At 42.7% G+C, this 20,691-nt stretch overlaps 1 protein-coding gene across 2 annotated transcripts in view; it reads right to left on the minus strand.

The window, feature by feature from the left end:
- CEP89 (centrosomal protein 89) overlaps positions 1-20,691 on the minus strand; it is a 100,270-nt gene that overhangs the window by 3,602 nt on the left and 75,977 nt on the right. For both annotated transcript variants that reach the window (XM_024238235.3, XM_054538841.2), the window contains 4 exons: positions 19,773-19,940; positions 18,263-18,404; positions 6,374-6,463; positions 425-594 (listed from right to left, as the gene is read on the minus strand). In XM_024238235.3, the coding sequence (XP_024094003.3) occupies positions 425-594; positions 6,374-6,463; positions 18,263-18,404; positions 19,773-19,940 (570 nt within the window). The remainder of the gene's footprint in view (positions 1-424; positions 595-6,373; positions 6,464-18,262; positions 18,405-19,772; positions 19,941-20,691) is intronic.

A 20,691-nucleotide genomic window follows, 5' to 3' on the forward strand; every position in this document is an offset into this window, starting at 1 on the left:
CTCAGGAGGCTGAGGTGGGAGAACCGCTTGAATCCGGGAGGTGGAGGTTGCAGTGAGCTGAGATCGTGCCACTGCACTCCAGCCTGGGAGACAGAGTGAGATGCTGTCTCAAAAAATAAAATAAAAAGAAAGTGAGACAAAATAAAAATATCAGTGAGGTGGAAGGCAGCAGAAAAAAAGAGAAAGGCAATTAGAGGTGTGCATTGATTCTGGAAGTCCAATTCAAACAAGAGGAATTTTTAGAAGAATAAAGAAGATGAGGAGCAAATAAAACTCGAGACCAATATTACATTCAGATAAGAGTAAAATGTAGAAACAAAATTAAACAACGGAACAAATAAAACAGGCCCAGAGGGTTTTAGCAGAACCCTCAATCAAACATTCAGACATCCCTGCGGGCCATGGCGCAGGGCGCACACCCCACCTGTTCTGCTGCAGCGCCTGGTCCAGCACCTCCTGCTTGTCCTTCAGCACCTGGTGCAGGTGCCGCATCTCCTGCCGGTACTGGGCTGTCTTGCCGGCGAAGTCCTCCTGCTGCTCCAGCAGACGGTGACTGATGTCCCCCAGCTTCAGTGCTGCCTGCTTCTTGTAGCCCTGGTCAGGAGAAGGACTCTGTGAGTGAGGGACGCTGCCAGGTCAGGGTGGACGGTGCCTCCTGGCTGCGCTCTCTACCCACTCCTTGTGTGTTAGAGCCTTTAAAATCTAGTAACCCCGGATAAGTTTGATCTGGGATTGCAAGTCTGGATCATAAAAGTCATAAAAAGTGATAAAAGAATTTCAAGTACAATAAAATCAAATTTTAATGTATATAAAGCCTAGTTCCTTATATGCTATAAATAAATGAAAACAAAAAATATCACCATGGGGCACAGCGGTTCATGCTTGTAATCTCAGCACTATTACAGGCTGAGGCAGGCAGATCACTTGAGGTCAGGAGTTCGAGACCAGCCTGGCCAACATGGTGAAACCCTGTCTCTATTAAAAATACAAAAATTAGCCAGGCGTTGTGGTGCACGCCTGTAGTCCCAGCTACTTGTGAGGCAGAGGTGGGAGGATAATTTGAACCCAGGAGGCGGAGGCTGCAGTGAGTGTGATCGTGCCACTGCACTCTAGCCTGGGTGACACAGTGAGACCCTGTCTCAAAAAAAAAAAAAAAAAAAAAAAAAATTACCATCACAGAACAAACTGGATGTTCTTGCAAATTAATCTACAACTGTATTTTTTTCCAGGACAACTTTTATCCCTGCTTCAACTGGTAACCTAAGAACTAATGCTGCCACTGGTCAGCACTGTTTCACCTTGACAAGACAGCCTCATCGAAGAATCCAACAAGGGCTGTCACTCTCTGTCACCAAACAGACAGCTGAGAGAAAGCCTGCCATTTACTTTCCTTCTTTCATTTTTACTGTATAGTACTGAAGGTTCTGAATTGTCTTGTGAGCATTTTTTTCTTTTTTTTGAGACTATAGAGTCTTGCTCTGTGGCCCAGGCTGGAGTGCAGTGGTGCGATCTCGGCTCACTGCAAGCTGCGCCTCCCAGGTTCACGCCATTCTCCTGCCTCAGCCTCCTCAGTAGCTGGGATTACAGGCACCCGCCACCACGCCTGGTTAATTTTTTTGTATTTTTTTTAGTAGAGATGGGGTTTCACCGTGTTAGCCAGGATGGTCTCGATCTTCTGACCTCGTGATCCGCCTGCCTCGGCCTCCCAAAGTGCTGGGATTACAGGTGTGAGCCACCGTGCCCCACTGAGCATTTCTAAAATTATTGTCACAGAGTCTGACATGTAGTTCCACAGACTCATTTTTTTATAAGAAACTCTGACACTCAGTTTATACGTTCTCTCTGACCCAAGAATTGTTTAGTGCACAGTTTTTACACTTCCAAGTGAAATAACTTTTTGTTTTCTGATTTTGCTTATTAATTTCTGTTTTTAATATTTGTGATCAACAAATGCTGGCCGGGTGCAGTGGCTCATGCCTGTAATCCCAGCACTTTGGAAAGTTGAGGTGGGCAGATCACCTGAGGTCAGGAGTTCGAGACCAGCCTGGTCAGGAGTTCGAGACCAGCCTGGCCAACATGGTGAAACCCTGTCTCTACTAAAAATACAAAAATTAGCTGGGCGTCGTGGCGCATCTGTAGTTCTAGCTACTCGGGAGGCTGAGGCAGGAGAATCACTTGAACCTGGGAGGCAGAGGTTGCAGTGAGCCAAGATCACGCCACTGTACTCCAACCTGGGTGACAAAGTAAGACTCTGTCTCAAAACAAAAAACAAATGCCTACATTATTTTTACTTTAGGGATTTATTGAGGCTTTGTAGCCAAGCAATGATCAATTTTTGTGTCTTTTATATATATGTAAATATACCCTGTTGATTATGTTGTTAAATCTTCTATTTTCTTATTTTGTTTAACATCTTGATCAGTCTTGGATTAAGAGAGGTGGATTATAGCTCCTATTACCAAGTTTCCATTTTTCTTTGTATTTCCTGTAGTCTACACTTCATAAATTTGCTGCTGTGTTATTTAATGCATAGATACAATTACTATAGATGATGATGATGATGATGATGACGACGATGACGATGACGATGATTATGTAGACAGGGTCTCACTATGTTGCCCAAGCTGGAGTGCAGTGGCTATTAACAGACCTGATCATGCTGCACTACAGCCTTGAACTCTTAGACTCAACTCAAGTGATCCTCCTGCTCAGCCTCCTCTGCAGGGAGGAGCTCATACTATATATTATTATATATATATAGTATACACACACCCAGCTCATACTATATATTATTAACTGTAGTCTTTTGGTATTATAAAAATCTCCCCTTTTTTTTGGTATCATTTAGTGCTTTTGGTCTGAATTCTATCTTGGCATATGTTAAGATTTCGACCTTTACTTTCTTTGTGTTTGCAGAAATCTGGGTTATCTCTACCCATCCTTTCAATTTAAATCCTTCACGAACACTTTGTTTTAGGTTGTCTCTTGGGTCTAGTGTGGAATAGCATTTTGCTTTATGAGCCAATCAAAAAAATATTGTTTTCCCTAATGGGCGAATTAAGCTAGTTTACATTTACCTATAGGACACATTTGTTTGGTCTCAATTTTGTTATTTTATGTTTGGTTGTTTTATCTACATATTTTTAAAATATTTTAAACTAATGTAGTCTTTTTCTTTGCTTTTTTGCTGTTATAATTCTACCATTTAAAAAAATTAAAAAAAAATTTTTTAGAAACAGGATCCTGCTCCATGCTCTGTCCCTCAGGCTGGAGTGCGGTGGTGAGATCATAGCTCACTACAGCTTTAAAGTCCTGGGCTCAAGATCCTCCTGCAGAGTTGGGACTACAGGCGCTGGCCATCAAGCCCGGCTAATTTTAAACTTTTTTTTAGAGATGGGGTCTCTATGTTGCCCAGGCTGATCTTGAACTCCTGGTCTCAAGCGATCCTCCTACTTCAGCCTCCTGAGGAGCTGGGATTATAGGCATGTGCCACTCTGCCCAGCTCTAATTCCACTATTTAGGAATAAAGCTCGATTCTTGTGGTTGGCTTTATTCTTACACCTTTATATTATATGTTCTTAGTCCCCTCTCTTTAGATCGTATCCATTGTTTCCCTAACAAAAGTAACAATACATTAGCTCATGACAATGTTTCCTTCACTTTTCCCCTCCTTCTGTTCACCTGCTTAAGTATACCACTTGGTTTTTCAGCTTTAATGATATCCCTTGACTTTTATTAACTATGAAGAAATCAGCAAGTGTAATCTACTTTCTACCTTCCTTCACCCTTTGCCCATCAGTTTCCTTGGTTGTATTATTACTACATTGTCAGAAAACATTTACATACAATTCTATCAGCCTTATCCCCGCTGTAAGTCTTATTTCACAGTTAAATATGTTCTTCGCTTACTATAAGTTAATTTTGCTGAAGTTTCCCCAATTACTTCTTGGTTGGCAGGACTCACTGTTGAGACAGGGTCTTGCTCTGTTGCCCAGGCTAGAGTGCAGAGGCATGAACATAGCTCACTGCAGCCTCAAACTCCTGGGCTCAATCAATCCTCCTACCTCAGCCTCCCGAGTAGCTGGGACTACAGGCATGTGCCACCAAGCCTGGCTAATTGCTGTATTTTTTGTAGAGACTGGGATCTCCCTATGTTGCCCAGGCTGGTCTCAAACTCCTGGGCTCAAGTGATCTGCCTGCCTTGGCCTTCCAAAGTGCTTGGATTACAGGCATGAGTCACTGCGCCGGGCCATTTTCTTTATCTTAAAGTTGTATGTCTTGATGTCAATTTTCTGGGTCCATTCTGTGTCAGTTTTCCCTAGGTACATAATGTACCCTTTCAGGACGTAGATTCAAGTCTTCTTTTATTTCAGAAAGGTTTTTATGAGTTACGGTTTAGAGCAGAATAAGCCACTGTTTTGGTTTCTTCTTCGGAGGCTCTAGAAGTCAGTCTCTTAGATCTCCATCACTTTCCACCGAATCCTTTGCACATCTCCATTTCCACTTTCCTGTCTGTCTTTCTCGTTTCTAGCTGCATATCCCTTATTGTGCTGTTACAGCATCTGTCTCCATAGAATTCAGACTGCATTTCTTAAACGGCTTCTCTTTCCCTTTTATTTCTTCCCTGGGTCACGTCAGTTCCATCCCACGCCCTCCTGGGCCTGGCTGCCTCTTCCTGAGGTCCTGTGTCTCTGCTCTGTGACATTTCTTCCTGGCTCTGACTGCCTCTTGAAGTCCTGTCTCTCCAGCTGTCTCCAGCTCTCTAGCCAGCTACCTAGCAGTTCACTTTGGAGTATAGTTTTGATCTCCTTTGCGGCAACACTTTTCCTGATAAGTTTTCAGCAGTTTTCGTCAGTAGGAACTTATGCTTCTATTTTTCTTCCTTTTCCTTAAACTGTTTTTATATGAAGGCCTCTGAATTCCTCTGGGATGAGAGGAGGTTCCTGGGAGGGTGGGAGCGACAGTTGGGCCAGGGTGTCCTTCCAGGCTTCCCATGTTCCCGCCACCCTCCACCTTGCAGCCCCGTCTCCCGCTCTCTGAATTCAGCCTGGTTCAGAGGGGCTTCTGCCTGCATCCCTCAGTTCCCAGATCTCGTCACAGCCCCGGATTTCCAAGGTGATGTCCTCCCTTTGAAGCGTGATATTTTGCAGGGATTTCCTGAGATGTCACCTCTGGATTTCTCAAGCCTTTTCTCTTCACTCCCCCCGAGGCCCTGGCCTATCTACCTTGGGGCCTGCTGACAGGTGTCTCCTCCGGGTGAACTGGTTTTACTATTCCTGTTCCGATAAATGGTAACGCTATGGATTCCCCAAGCAAGGCCAACTACTCCAAGGATCACTCCTTCTCTTTTGGAAGTAAAAAGCAGGAAAACTAGAAAAAAAAGAAAGAAAGAAAGAAAAAGAAAAAACCCTACAGGGGGGATTTTAAATGACTCAATACTTCTATGCCGAGTCCCCTCATAAACAGCATGGCATATCCCCTTTCCTTTCAGCCTTTTTTTTTTTCCTTAAAGAGACAGGGTCCCTGCCAGGTGAGGTGGCTCATGTCTGTAATCCCAGCACTTTGGGAGGCTGAGTCAGGCAGATCACTTGAGCTCAGAAGTTCAAGACCACCCTGGGCAACATGGCAAGACCTCATCTCTAAACAAACAAAAAAAATAGCCAGACACCATGGTGCTTGCCTGTAGTCCCAGCTACTTTGGAGGCTGAGGGAGGAGGATCCATTGAGCCCGGGAGTTCGAGGCTGCAGTGACACATTGTCATGTCACTGCACTCCAGCCTGGATGACAGAGTGAGATCCTGTCTCTCCTTTTATTGGTGTTTTTTGTTTTGTTTTGGTTTGGTTTTGGTTTTTTTTGAGACAGGGTCTCACTCTGTCACCCAGGCTGGAGTACAGTGGTGTGACCTTGGCTCACCACAGCCTTGAACTCCTGGGCTCAATGGATCCTCCCCCGTCAGCCTCCCGAGAAGCTGAGACTACAGGCAAGCACCACCACGCCTGGCTAACTTTTTAAATTTTTTGTAGAGATTGGGGTCTTGCTATGTTACCCAGACTGGTCTCAAACTCCTGACCTCAACCGATCCTCCTGGCTGGGCCTCCTGAGTCACTGAGATTACAGCGTGAGCCACTGTGCCTTGCTTCATATCCTTTTTTCTTTAACAGCTGTGCAGTATTTTATTGTGTGAATGAACCAAAGTTTATTGAATGAGGTGAGAGGTGCTATTCTGCCAGCAAAACCTTACAATACTTTTACTCTGTGGACTATTAGTGACGCACATGCAAAAGGTGTCATTTTCTTAAACACAAAAATCCACAGCAGCGAGCCTGCATTCCCATATGAAAATGAAATCTCCGAGGCCAAATAACCACTTACCTTGACTTTTTCCTCTAACTTTCCCAGGCGAATGTTGCTTTTGATGACTTTGTTGAGCACTCCATCCTTCTCACTTTCTAAACATTTTGCCTAAGGAGAAGGGTGATAAATGGGCTCTCAGTTTTACAGAAAAATTGAAATAACAAACAATTATTTTGCAAAGAGTGTTACTGCTACTGCTCACAAGTAATCTTCATTCTGAAACCTGTCCTGCCTCAACCACTTCCCCGCCCACTGTGTGAAGGCCTGGACCTCAGGCCAACAGATGAGGACGGGCAGGAACAGGGCATGTGGGGTGCCCTGCTGGGCACAAAGAGAAGAATTCCAGCCCCACAGACCAGGGGAATGGGAGAGGCTGCAAAGGTTTCCAGAATGCCTCTCTACTCTTATGGAATCTATCTTTCCTTCAATCGCATCCAAGGAATAAGTGCCAAGAGGCCAATCAACTCATAACTTGACTCATTTGAACAATTTCAAAATTAAGGATAACGTAATATGAACGCACAATGCCGTTTCTCCAAGCCATACATGAAAGGCAATACATCTGGGAGAGATGACATCATTTGAAATCGAATGATTTAAACTAATATTCAGGTTGGACATGACCTGCTACATTCTATAAATTAACTACTTCAGATGCTAAAATAAAATAAGTAATGGTGAGCATTCTTTCCAAGGTAGGCTAGTGGTGACAAGTTTGATTTTCCAGAAGGAAAGCTAAGTCACAGAGAAATTGCTCCAGGTCACACGGAAAATCCACCCTAGAAGCAGGATTTAAAAAGACCTCAGGCCAGGCTTGGTGGTGTGTGCCTGTAGTCTCAGCTACTCGAGAGGCTGAGGCACGAGAATGGCTCGAACCCAGGAGGCGGAGGTTGCAGTGAGCTGAGATCACGCCACCGCACTCCAGCCTGGGTGACACAGCGAGACTCTGTCTCAAAAAAAAAAAAAGATCTCAGTATCTCAGACTATTGTGTCTCCCACAAAAATGTGATAAATGCAAGATGGTGCAGTCATACTTGAGGCAACTGAAAGTGATTTTTTTTTTTCTCTTTGTTTGTTTTATTTATTTATTTATTTTTTGAGACAAAGTCTCGCTCTGTCACCCAGGCTGGAGTGCGGTGGCGCGATCTCAGCTCACTGCAACCTCCGCCTCCTGGGCTCAAGAGATTCTCCTGCCTCAACCTCCCGAGTAGCTGAGACTACAGGCGCGCGCCACCATGCCCAGATAATTTGGGGAAACTGAAAGTGATTTGTAGCCAGGGGTCATCAGCGGAAACTTCCCAAGGCAGAGTGGAGTCCTCCCGCTGTTGGTGTATGTACAGGGTTGGGCGCAGGCTCTCACGAGGTCCTGGAGACCAAGACGGGGTAGGGCAGGAGTACATGGCTCAGTCCTAGGACAGGGCAGAGACTGACAGAGCAGCCAGTAACACCCCTGGACCTGGCTAGAGGGGCTGACCTAGGCACTCCCAGGGTCAAGGGGCCTGCAAGGCCATAGGGATGTGTCCACTCCAGACCTGGCTACACAGGACCAAGAGCTCTGCCCAGACGTCCTGGCAGCTCCCATGCCTCTCCCTGCATGGACAGCAGGTGTCTGCTTGGACACAAAAGTCCCTGGTGACAGGTGGAGCCAGGATGGAAGACAGCAGCTCTCCCACACCCTACATTTCCGCTTTGACTCTGAGGGGCCTGAGGATTCTAAACTTGACAGCCAGGCCATGATAAAGGTCAAGGCAGGAGAAGGGAACACATTTCACATTTTACTAACAGTCTGTTGGCGCAACGAGTAACTTTTAAATATCTGGAGACAGTAAGTGGCCTCCATTTGTATTTCTGTCCTGGGCCGAGAGGGGAGTGTCTGAAGGTCTGGGAGGATCCTGACTTCATCGTGGAAGCCTGTGATACTCCCTGGCCCATGTGAGAGGCATGGGGCCTGCACCCCAGGAACCGGGATTCCCTGCACGTCCTGCCCTACAAACAAGACGTCTTCGCGTTTACAGTGGCCTCAACATGTGGCGGGCAGGTTCCCAGGAAATCTGTGGATGAAAGGGTTTGTTCGGCCCTTTAGATTTTTCAGCAAGCTTTCTCTTGCCCTCTCCATGTCCCGGTGAGGAAGGCCAGCACACACAGCAGAAGGGGAAATGGGCACTTAGTGCTACCACAGAGTGCCAGGGTTCAGCTGCCTTTCAGAGGGGCAGCGCAGGGCCAGACACCTTGAGTGCCTTCAAGGCTCCATCCATGCTGCGTCAAAGTCAAACTGCTTTCTGGAAGGCTCTGGAAAGGACTCAGAAGTCACCAGTAAAGTATGGCCAGACTGACCACACTCTTATCAGCAATTATTATAATTTAAAAAACTGTTTTCCGCCGGGCACGGTGGCTCATGCCTGTAATCCCAGCACTTTGAGAGGCTGAGGCGCACAAGGTCAGGAGATCGAGACCATCCTGGCTAACACGGTGAAATCCCGTCTCTACTTAAACTACAAAAAAATTAGCCAGGTGTGGTGGCATACACCTATATTCCCAGCTACTCAGGATGCTGAGGCAGGAGAATCGCTTGAACCCAGGAGGTGGAGGTTGCAGTGAGCCAAGATCGTGCCACTGCACTTCAGCCTGCGTGACAGAGTGAGACTCCATCTCAAAAAAAAAAAAAAAAAAAACAAAAAACCTGTTTTCAGGAGGAAGGCTCAGGGTGGCTGGCTGGAGGCACAGGATGTTAGACTCCTCCACACAAGAGAACCAAAACAGGAGTCAGTCATCGCACAGAGGACATCTAACAGAGACCACGGGAACTCAACAGGGGAGGGCTGGGTGGCACCTGCGCACTAAAGGAGAGGGAGATGACAGCCCAGACGGGATAGATCTTGGTCGGGAGCCTGGAGAGGCTCCTCTGTGTGGGGAAAGGGTGAGAGATCCCCAGGGGTCCAGATTATCACTGCACACTCCTGTGATCCCAGCCCCAGGGGAGCCCCCCAACCCCTACAGGCCCTGAGACTGGTGCAGGGTGCTCCCTGGAGTCTGTGTCACCCCACTTCTCCAGAGAGGGGGCTCACACTGGGTCCCACACTGACCCAGGTTCCAGGCAGCTGCAGCACAGTGGCATCATTTTGAGAGTCCAGCCCCCACCAGACTGCATCCTGCCCTGGGACCCAGCAGCCCCTGCATCCCCACATCCCTGGAGCGCCACGGACCCCCCACATGCACCCAGAAGGCTGCAGCGGCAAGGCACCAGGTGGACCCAGTGGAGCAGCGGGTCCCCAGCACTCTACCCTACAGTGTCCTGCATACCCAGAAGAGTGTGGTGCAGTGCACTGAAGAGGCTATCCATGGGAGCAAGGGAGCCGAAGCAAGTGCTCCCCAATCCTGAAACCTGCCTGCCTGTGGCCCCATCACTAACAGCAACCCCACCCCCTCCAGCCGCAGAGCCCTGTGCACGTGCATGTGCCCTGAAGACAGGCTTCCCCTGCCCAATGCCTCCATTGCCAAAGCAACCCAAGCACGCCACCCAGGGCCTGGGGATCACCCCATCCTCTTCACCACAGCCTGCGGGGAGTGTCCCACCATGTTGGTTGCCCCAGGTGCACACACAAACACACACACACACATACCAATACAAAAAATTATAAGTGACTGTTACACTTGATTTGCAGAAATCAATGAAAGGACATAAGAAACATGAAAAAGCAAGGCAATATGACACCTCCAAAGGAACATAATTCTCCAAAAAGAGATTCCACAACAAAAAGAAATTTATGAAATGCCTGAAAAAGAATTAAAAATAATGATATTAAAGAAGCTCAGTGAAATATAAGAGAACACAAATAAACACTATAAAGAAATCAGAAAAACAATTCAGGATATGAATGAGGAATTCACCGAAGAGACAGATATAAAAAAGAACTAAACAGAAATCCTGGAACTGAAGAATTCAATGAATAAAATAAAAAATACAATTGAGAGCTTCAGCAATAGACTAATCAAGCAGGAGAAAGAATTTCTTTTGCTTTTGAAATACTCAGTGAGATGAAAGAGAGAGAAAGAGAGAAAGAGACAGAGAGAGGAAGACAGAGAGATAAGGAGTAAAAGAAAGAGAAAAAAAAAAAAAAAATGAAGCATGCCTTCTGGTGTTCCAAGGGGTGAAAAGAAGTTTAATGGCATAAAAAACCTATTCAACAAAATAAGTTGAAAACTCCCCAAGTCTAGCAAGAGATTTAGAAATCCAGATATAGGAAGCTCAGGTTCCCAAAAAGGTCTTCTCCCCATGATATTATAGTCAAACTGTCAAAAGTCAAATACAGAATTCTAAATATATATATATGTCTAGTTACATATAACGAACTCTCATAAGACTAACAGCGTATTTCTTTCTTTTTTCTTTTTGAGATGGAGTCTCACTCTGTCGCCCAGGCTGGAGTGCAATGGCACTATCTCAGCTCACTGTAGCCTCCGCCTCCCGGGTTCAAGCAATTCTCTGGCCTTAGCCCCCCAAGTAGCTGGGATTACAGGCATGTGCACCACCAAACCCAGCTAATTTTTGCATTTTTAGTGGAGATAGGGTTTCGCCACATTGGCCGGGCTGGTCTTGAACTCCTGACCTCAGGTGATCTGCCTGCCTCAGCCTCCCAAAGTGCTGGGATTACAGGTGTGAGCCACTGTGCCCAGCTAATAGTGTATTTCTCAGAAGAAACCTTACAGGCCAGGAGAGAATGAGATGATATATTCAAAGGGCTAAAAGAAAAAAAAAAAACCAAAAACCTGTCAGCCAGCCAAGAATACTATACCCAGCAAAGTTATCCTTCATAAATGAAGGAGTAAAGACTTACAGATAAGCAAACACTGAGAGAATTTGTCACCACTAGACCCATCCTACATGAAATGCTTAAGGGAATCCTACACCTGGAATTGAAAGGACGATATCTACCACCATGAAAACACATGAAATGATAAAACTAACTGGTAGAGCAAGCACACAAAGGAGGAAGAGAAAGAATTCAAATGTTATCACTATAGAATAATGAGATAAATAAGAGGAAAAAATGATATACAAAACAACCAGAAAACAATCAACAAAATGATAGGAATAAGTCCTCGCATATCAATAGTAACCTTGAATGTAAATTAATTAAATTTTCCACTTAATTTAATGGCTGAATGGATATCAGAAAAAAAAAACATGATCCAACTATGTGCTGCCTACAAGAAACACATTTCACTTGTAAAGATCCACACAGACTGAAAGTAAAGGGATGAAAAAAATATTCCATGCAAATGGAAACCAAAAGCAAGCAGGAGTAGCTATACTTGCATGAAATAAAACAAACTTTAAGTCAAAAACTGTGAAAAGAAGGTCATATTATAATAATAAAGGGATAAATTCAATAAGAGGACATATACTCTAAACATATATGCACCCAACACCACAGCATCCAGGTATATAAAGCAAATATTATTAGATCTAAAAGGGGAGATAGACTACAATACAATAATAGTTGGGGAGTTCAACACCCTACTCTCAGCAATCAGATCATCAAGACAGAAAACTAATAAAGAAACATTGAATTTAACTGTACTTTAGACAAAATGACCTAATAGACATTTACAAAACATTTCATCCAATAACTGCAGAATTTACATTCTAATCAGATATAGAACATTCTCTAGTATACACTGTGTGTTAGGCCACAAAGCAAGCTCAACAAATTTAAAAATACTGACATCATGTCAAGTATCTTCTCAGACCATAGTAGACTAAAACTAGAAAGCAATAACAAGAGGAACTTTGGAAACTGTACCAACATATGAAAATTAAACAACATGTTCCTTAACAATGATTGGGTCAATGAAGAAATTAAGAAGGGTATCAAAAATTTCTTGAAACAAATGAAAACTGAAACATAACATACCAAACACAACATACCAAAACCTATGGGATACAGCAAAAGCAATGCTAAGAGGTAAGTTTATAGCAATAAATGCCTGCATCACAAAAGTGGAAAGATTTCAAATAAACAACCTAATGATGTACCTCAAGGAACTAGATAAACAAGAACAAACAGAACCCAAAATTAGTAGAAAGAAAGAAAAAATAAAGATCAGAGCAGAACTAAGTGAAGCAGGGTGAAACGTTCTTATAGTCCCAGTGACGCAGGAGGCTGAGGTAGGAGGATTGCTTGAATCCAGATGTTCAAGGTCAGCCTGGGCAACATGGTGAAAATCCACAGCTAACAAACTGAAAACCTAGAGAAAATGGATATATTTCTGGACAACATACAACCTACAGAGGCAGGATAAGTAAAGTTATGAGACCATCCTGACTTGTCCCCTTTAGTGAAGCCCTGCATGCTCCTTTCGCAGTGGGCTCCTTTCATGTGCACCCTTGTATGTCAGCACCTAACTTATCTTAGCAAGATAAGTAGTCCCACAGGATCCCAGCCAACTACCAGGTGGTTACACATTCCTGATACCCAATATGGCCTAAGAACAAAAATCCCTTAATCATAATGTAGCTTCCCCAATCTCCGGCCAATCAACACCAAAAGCCCAAGAAGCTATTAATTCCTGCCTGGGCAGGGCTAAAGATATCTCCAGGGTCCTGCATGCATAGCTAGGCACAAGGTTTAGCTTTCAGTGACCTTTTCCTCATTTTAATAGTAAAAAACACACCCTAGGTGGAGGTTTTATATGCTAATTATACATGTGATACATGTTAGAGCATGTACATGCTGAGTGCATGCACCAACCATAGGTCCACCTTTGCACACTTGACCTCACCAATACTTTATGAATATGCATGCACAGCTCCGGTAAAGGGCATTCCCTTAAAATATTAGGGTCTGTCTCTTCCTCTGTCTCTCAGAGTGACTTCTGCTTTGCAGTAGACTTCTTTACCTGTGCTTACTTTGGACTAGCTCTCAAATTCTTTTGTGCAGTGAAGTCAAGAACCTGAACTGGCCCATCGACAACACTACCAAGATTGAATTAGGAAGAAATAGAAAACTTGAACAGACCAATAACAAATAATGAGATTGAATCATTAATAAAAAGTTTCCCAACAAAGTCCAGGACCAGATGGTTTTTCTGCCAAATTCTACAAACCTTACAAAGAAGAACTAATACAAATTCTCCTCAAACTATTCCAAAAAAAATTTAAGAGGAAGGAGTTCTCTCTAATTCTGAGGCCAGCAATACCCTGTTACCAAAACCAGACAAGGCCACAATAAAAAAAGAAACCTACAGGCCAATATCCCTAATGAACACAGATGCAAAATCCTCAACAAAATACTAGCAAACCAAATTCAACAGTACATCAAAAAAATAATATGCCAGGATCAAGTGGGATCAAGAGATGCAAAGACGGTTCAACATACGCAAATCAATAAACATCATAGATCACATCAGCAGAATGAAGGATAAAAACCATATGAGCACACCAATGGACACAGAAAAAAATTGGATAAAAATTCAACATCCTTCGTGATAAAAACACTTAATAAACTAGACATAGAAGGAACATACCTAACATAATAAAGGCCAGATATGACAAACCCACAGCTAACATCATACCGAGTGGGGAAAAGCAAAAAGCCTTTCCTCTCAGAACTGAAACTAGTTAAAGATGCCTACTTTCACCACTCTTATTCAGCACAGTACTGGAAGTCCTAGCGAGAGCAGTCAGGCAAGAGAAAGAAATAAAAGTCATCCAAATTAGAAAAGAGTAAGTCAAATTGTTTCTCTTTGCCAATGACATGATCTTATATTTAGAAAAAACTAGACTTCACCAAACAACTCTTAGATCTGATAAAAAAAAAAGTTTAGTAAAGTTGCAGAATACAAAATCAATGTATAAAGATCAGTAGTGTTTCTATACACCAATAATGAATTCCCTGAAAAAGAAATCAAGAAAGCAATCCCATTTACAATAGCTACAAAAAAATACCTAGAAATAAATTTAACCAAGGAAGTTAAAGATTTCTACAAGGAAAGCTACAAACACTGATGAAAGACAATGAAGCTGACTCAAACTAATGGAAAGACATCCCATGATCATGGATCCGAAGAATTAACATCATTAAAATGACCAGACTCCCCAAAGCAATCAGCAGATTCAGTGCAATCCCTATCAGAACATCAATGACGTTTTTCACAGAAATAGAATAAACAATCCTACTTTATACATATGGAACCAAAAAGGAGCCTGAAAAGGCAAATCAGTCCTGAGCAAAAAGAACAAAGCTGAAGGTATTACACTACCTAACTTCAAAATATATTACAAGGCTATAGTAACCAAAACAGCACAGTATCAGTACAAAATCAGACACATTGGCCAGTGGAACAGAATAGAGAACCCAGAAACGAACCCACATATTTACTGCCAACTGCTTTTCAACAAAGGCACCAAGAACATACATTGGGGAAAGGACACCCTCTTCAATACATGGTGCTGGGAAAATTGGATATCCATATACAGAAAAATGAAATTAGATCTCTATTTCTCATCATATGCAAAAAATCCACTCACAATGGATTAAAGACTTAAATCTAAGACCTGAAACTATAAAACTACCAGAAGAAAACATACAGGAAGCACTCCAGGACTTTAGGCAAAAATTTCATGGCGAAGACCCCAAAAGCACAGGCAACAAAAACAAAAATAGACAAATGGAACTATATGAAACTAAAAAGCTTCTGCACAGCAAAGGAAACAATCAGTAGAATGAAGAGACAACCTGTTGAATGAGACAAAATATTTGCAAAATATTCATTCAACAAGAGGCTAATACCCAGGATATACAAGGAACTCAATTCTCTCTCTCTCTTTTTTTTTTTCAAGGAACACAACTCTTAATAGCAAACAAAACAAAAAGACCCAATCCCATTAAAAAGTGGGCAAAGGATCTAAATAGACATTCCCCAAAAGCAGACATACAAATGGGCAACAGGCATATGAAAAAAATGCTCAACATCACAAATTATCACAGAAATGCAAATCAAAACCACAATGAGATATCATCTTACTCCAGTTAGAATGGCTATTATTAAAAAGACAAAAAATAACAGATGCTGATGTCAATCTAAAATAATCAAAAGGATCAGAATCTAGTTTAAAGAGGGTTTATTCAAGCACAAAGTTTGAGGACAGGCCACCCAGGAAGTAGATTCCAAAGAACAGAAGTCTGTGTTCTGAAGTGCACAAGTTTGGGATCGCGAATAGGACCACATGTAGGAAAGCTTAACAGAATTTCATTGTCTTTCTATCTAAGACTGAATGCATAGTTACAACAATCTAATTAGTTGAGGCGGTCTTTTTCTTTCAGGAAAGGTATATTTAACATTCCACATTGAAGATGTAACAGTCATGGGGTCATGGGTGCCATCTGGTCTTAGGTAGAAGAACAATAAAGGAAGCAAGCAGTTCATCTTTATAGATGAGTGACTGGAAGTAGGAGAAGGTCTGGTCTCTGGTCTCTCCTAGTCATTTACAAAACAACAGCAATGAGGAAGAGAACTAATCTATAAGAAGCAGAATAGCAAACAAGCTACATCACTCAGTCTCCAGGGCTTAACTTCCCCCTTTGCGTAATACATTTAGAGGGTCCTGAAATTCTTTTTCTTTTCTTTTTTAAAATTGAGACAGGGCCTTGTTCTATCACCCAGGCTGGAGTACAGTGGCATGATCGACCTCCTAGGCTTAAGTGATCCTTCTTCCTCAGCCTCCTGAGTAGCTGAAACCACAGGCATGCACCACTATGCCTGGCTAAGTTTTTCATTATTTGTAGAGACAGGTTCTCCCTATCTTGCCCATGCTGGTCTCAAACTCCTGGTCCCAAGTGATCCTCCCACCTCAGTTTCTCAAAGTACTGGAATTACAGGAGTGAGCCACCATGGCTGGCCTGAAATTTTACTTTATTTTATTACACTGATGAGGATGTGGAGAAAAGGGAACTTTCATACACTGTTGGTGGGAATGTGAATTAGTACAGCCATTATGGAAAACAGTATGGAGGTTCCTCAAAAAACTAAAAACAATTATCACATGATCCAGCAATCCAACTACTGGGTTGGTTATTCACAGGCAAGGAAATCAGTATAGCAAAGGGATATCTACACCCCCATGTTTATTGCTGCACAATTCACAGTAGCAAAGATATGAAATGAACCTAAGTGTCCATCAATGGACAAACAGATAAAGAAAATACGCTCTATTTACACAATGAAATATTATTTGGCCATATAAAAGAACAAAACCATGTCATCTACAGCAACACAGATGGAACTGGAGGCCATTATGTTAAGTAAAATAAGCCAGACCCAGAAAGATAAATATGGCATGTACTCATTCATATGTGGGGGCTAAAAAAGTTGACCTCATGGAGGTGGAGATTATAATGATAGCTACCAGAGGCTAGGATGCATGTGGGTATGGGTGTGTTTGTGGGGGGCTGGGGGGCAGGGGGCAGAATGAAGAGAGGTTGCTTAATAGGTATAAGCATACAGTTAGATAGACAAAATAAGTTATAATGTTCGACAGCAGAGTAGGTTGACTAAAGTTAACAACAATGTATTGTATATTTCAATATAGCTAGCAATGAGGACTTGAAATGTTCTCCACACCCAGAAATGATAAATGCTCAGCCAGGTGCTGTGGCTCACACCTGTAATCCCAGCACTTTGGGAGGCCGAGGTGGGCAGATCTCTTGAGGTCAGGAATTCAAGACCAGCCTGGCCAATGTGGCAAAACCTCGTCTCTACTAAAAATACAAAACCTAGCCAGGTGTGGCGGCATGCGCCTGTAGTCCCAGCTACTCGGGAGGCTGAGGCACAAAAATGTCTTGAACCCAGGAAGCGGAGGTTGCAGTGAGCCGAGATCATGCCACTGCACTCCAGCCTGGGTAACAGAGTGAGACTCCGTCTTCAAAAAAAAAAAAAAAAAAAAAAAGATAAAAGATAAATGCTTGTGGTGATGGATAGCTCAAATACCTGACTTAATCATTACACATTCTATGCACATAACAAAATATCATATGTACCCCCACATGTGTATGTAAATATATTTAAAATATTTTTAAAAATGTAAAAATATTATGCATTAATAAAAAGATACAATTGTTTAAAAAGAAAAAATGATTTGGAACATTTTTTGAGAATGGTATCTCAAGAATGGTTTAATTAGCATTTCCTTTTTTTGGGGGGGACAGGGTCTTTCTCTGTCTACCAGGCTGCAGTGCAGTAGCACAGTCATAGCTCACTGCAGCCTTCAACTCCCACACTCAAATGAACCTCCTACCTGAGCTTCCTGAGCAGCTGAGACTACAGGTGCATGCCACCACGCCCGGCTAATTTAAAAATTTTTTTTGTAGAGATGGGATCTCACTATGTTACCCAGACTGGTCTTGAATTCCTGGGCTCAAATGATCCTCCTGCCTCAGCTTCCTGAGTAGCTGGGACTACAGGCACACAGCACCATGCCAGGGTAATACAGTTGAAATTTTAAAATACAGATGGTTCTTAACTTACAACAGGGCTACATCCTGATAAACCCATCATAAGTCAAACAAACTGTATATCAAAAATGCATTTAATCCTGGCAATACAGCAGATGGTTCCCAACTTATGATGGTTCAATCTACATTTTTTCAACTTTATAATGGTGTAAAAGCAATGGGCATTCAGTATAAATGGTAACTTCATTATAAGTTGTAAGGAGCTCCTCAATTTATAGTAAGATTACTTCCCAATCAATACATCATAAAGTCGAAAATTCCTAGGTGGAACCATCCATCGTAAGTCAGGGAGTGTCTGGATAAAGCTTTTAATAGATTATTTTTTAAAATACTCTTAAAATCACATTTGCGTATTAACCTGCAGTTTACTTGATGTAACCTTCAGGAAACTTACCAAACACATAAGACTGTCACGTTCCTGGGTTATATTTTCTGCCAGGCCAACAAGGTTTGCCAGGTACTGATGAGCAGACATTTCATTCCCCATGGCTTTTTCCACCTGCTTTTTGAGGACCTCAATTTTCTTTTGAGATTTCCTAGAGAGTTACCCCAAATGGTAAAATAAAAAACCCATTAGTTTACATGGCTAGGGCATGGTGAATATCTGTATTACAAAAACAGCAAGTATGTTAGCATTTAAATGCTATTCTTCAGCAACCTAAATCTTCTATAAAGTTTCAAGGTGAGAAGAGGTAACTGAATTTAATTTGAAACCAAGCATAATTAGCGACCCCAACTCAAGTTAATAAGAGGAGTTGCAAATGTCTAACAATGAATAGGCTCATTTTTTTTTTTTCCAGACACAGTCTTGCTCTGTCACCCAGGCTGGAGTACAGTGGCATGATCATGGCTCACTGCAACCTCCGCCTCTCAGGTTCAAGTGATTTTCATACCTCAGCCTCCTGAGTAGTTGGGATTAGAGGCATGCGCCACCACACCCAGCTAATTTTCTGTATATATATATATATGTGTGTATATATATATATATATATATATGTGTATATATATATATATGTGTATATATATATATGTGTGTGTGTGTGTGTATATATATGTGTGTGTGTGTGTGTATATATATATATATATATATTTTTTTTTTTTTTTAAGTAGTCAGGGTTTCCCTATGTTGGCCAGGCTGGCCTTGAACTCCTGACCTCAAGTGATCTGCCCATCTCCGCCTTACAAAATGCTGGGATTACAGGCGTGAACCACCACACCTGGCCCATAGGCTCATTAAGTATTATTCTATTAACTTTCTGGCTCATGTTCTAAAAGGCACTTTTGAAAAAAAGATCCAGAAATTCCAAAGTAGACTTTTAGGAAATAGTTAGAAAAGAGCTCCTAGAACTTTGAATCTTAGGGTTATCATATGACTATCAACCATATTTGAATTATAGACTTGAGAAATGTTGGTTAACATTGGTTAACAGAAACAATACTTATTATAGTCTGGTATCCAGTAATTTCAATTACCCTTTTCCATTTTATAGCCACTATTAGAAAAAGAAAAGATTAAAAGAAATGAAATGGAATATTCTTCATTTGTCTTTTTTTTTTTTTTTGAGACAGGGTCTCACTCTGTCTCCCAGGCTGGAATGCAGTGGCGTGATCTTGGCTCACTGCAACCTCCGCCTCCCAGGCTCAAATGATTCTCCTGCCTCAGCCTCCCGAGTAGCTGGGACTACAGGTGTGTGCCACTACCGGTTGGCTAATTTTTGTAATTTTAGTAGAGACGGGGTTTTGCCATGTTGGCCAGGCTGGTCTTGAACTTCTGACCTCAAATGATACACCCGCCCTGGCCTCCCAAAGTGCTGGGATTACAGGAGTGAGCCACTGCACCCAGCCCATTTGTCTTTTTTAACTATTGAAAATAAAAGCAACTTAAAGGAAAAAAAGACACAAACCTATTGATTTTCTGTGCTCGTTCAAGTTCGGCTTCCAGTGCTTTGTTTTGCTCTGTCAAGCTGTTCTTCTCTAACAGCAGGCTCTTCTTCTGCGCTTGCAGGACTGTCAGCTTCTCCACCAACTCCTCCATCTCAGCCCTTTCTTTCTCTTCTTCCTTCTGTAACTGGCTGAAGGACAAAAACATTATATGCTTATATCCAGCACTATGAAGCTAAAATGGGGCAGTCACATAACAAGGCAGATGAGTGATAACAGCCCAGCCCTCCAGCCCCTGGGTGGGTCACTTGGAAGGCCTCTGTGGAAACATCTCCCCATCCTGGGCCCTAGAGGACCTAGGACCAAGCTGCTAGACCACGGGAGAGACGGCGTGACTGGGCACACACTGTGTGTGTGTCTGTGTGAGACAGGGTCTCACTCTGTTGCCCAGGCTGGAGTGCAGTGGCACAATCATGGCTCACTGCAGCTTCGAACTTCTGGACTCAAGTGATCCTCCTACCTCAGCCTCCCAAGTTGCTGGGACCACAGGCACACATGATACCTAGCTAATTTTTGTATTTTTTGTAAAGATGAAGTCTCACTATGTTTTCCAGGCTGGTTTCGAGCTCTGGGCTCAAGTGATCCTCCTGCCTTAGCTTTCCAAAGAGCTGGGACTATAGGCATGAGCCACCACACCCGGCCACACACTTCTTTGATGATGATGATCTAACCTCTTTTTCTCCCACAGTTTTGGCTTGTCTCTGTCTCTCTGCCTCTCTCTCTCTCTCTCTCTCTCTCTGTGTGTGTGTGTGTGTGTGTGTATACCCTATTCCTTCCAAAAAAATCTAAGATAGCTCTATTTTTTACATGGTTATAAATGCCAGATTTAAAAAAATCTGCTAAAACAATTTTTTTCCATAATAATGTAATTATAAATACATG

Source organism: Pongo abelii, chromosome 20 (genome assembly GCF_028885655.2).
Source record: "Pongo abelii isolate AG06213 chromosome 20, NHGRI_mPonAbe1-v2.0_pri, whole genome shotgun sequence".
Taxonomy (NCBI): Eukaryota; Metazoa; Chordata; class Mammalia; order Primates; family Hominidae; genus Pongo; species Pongo abelii.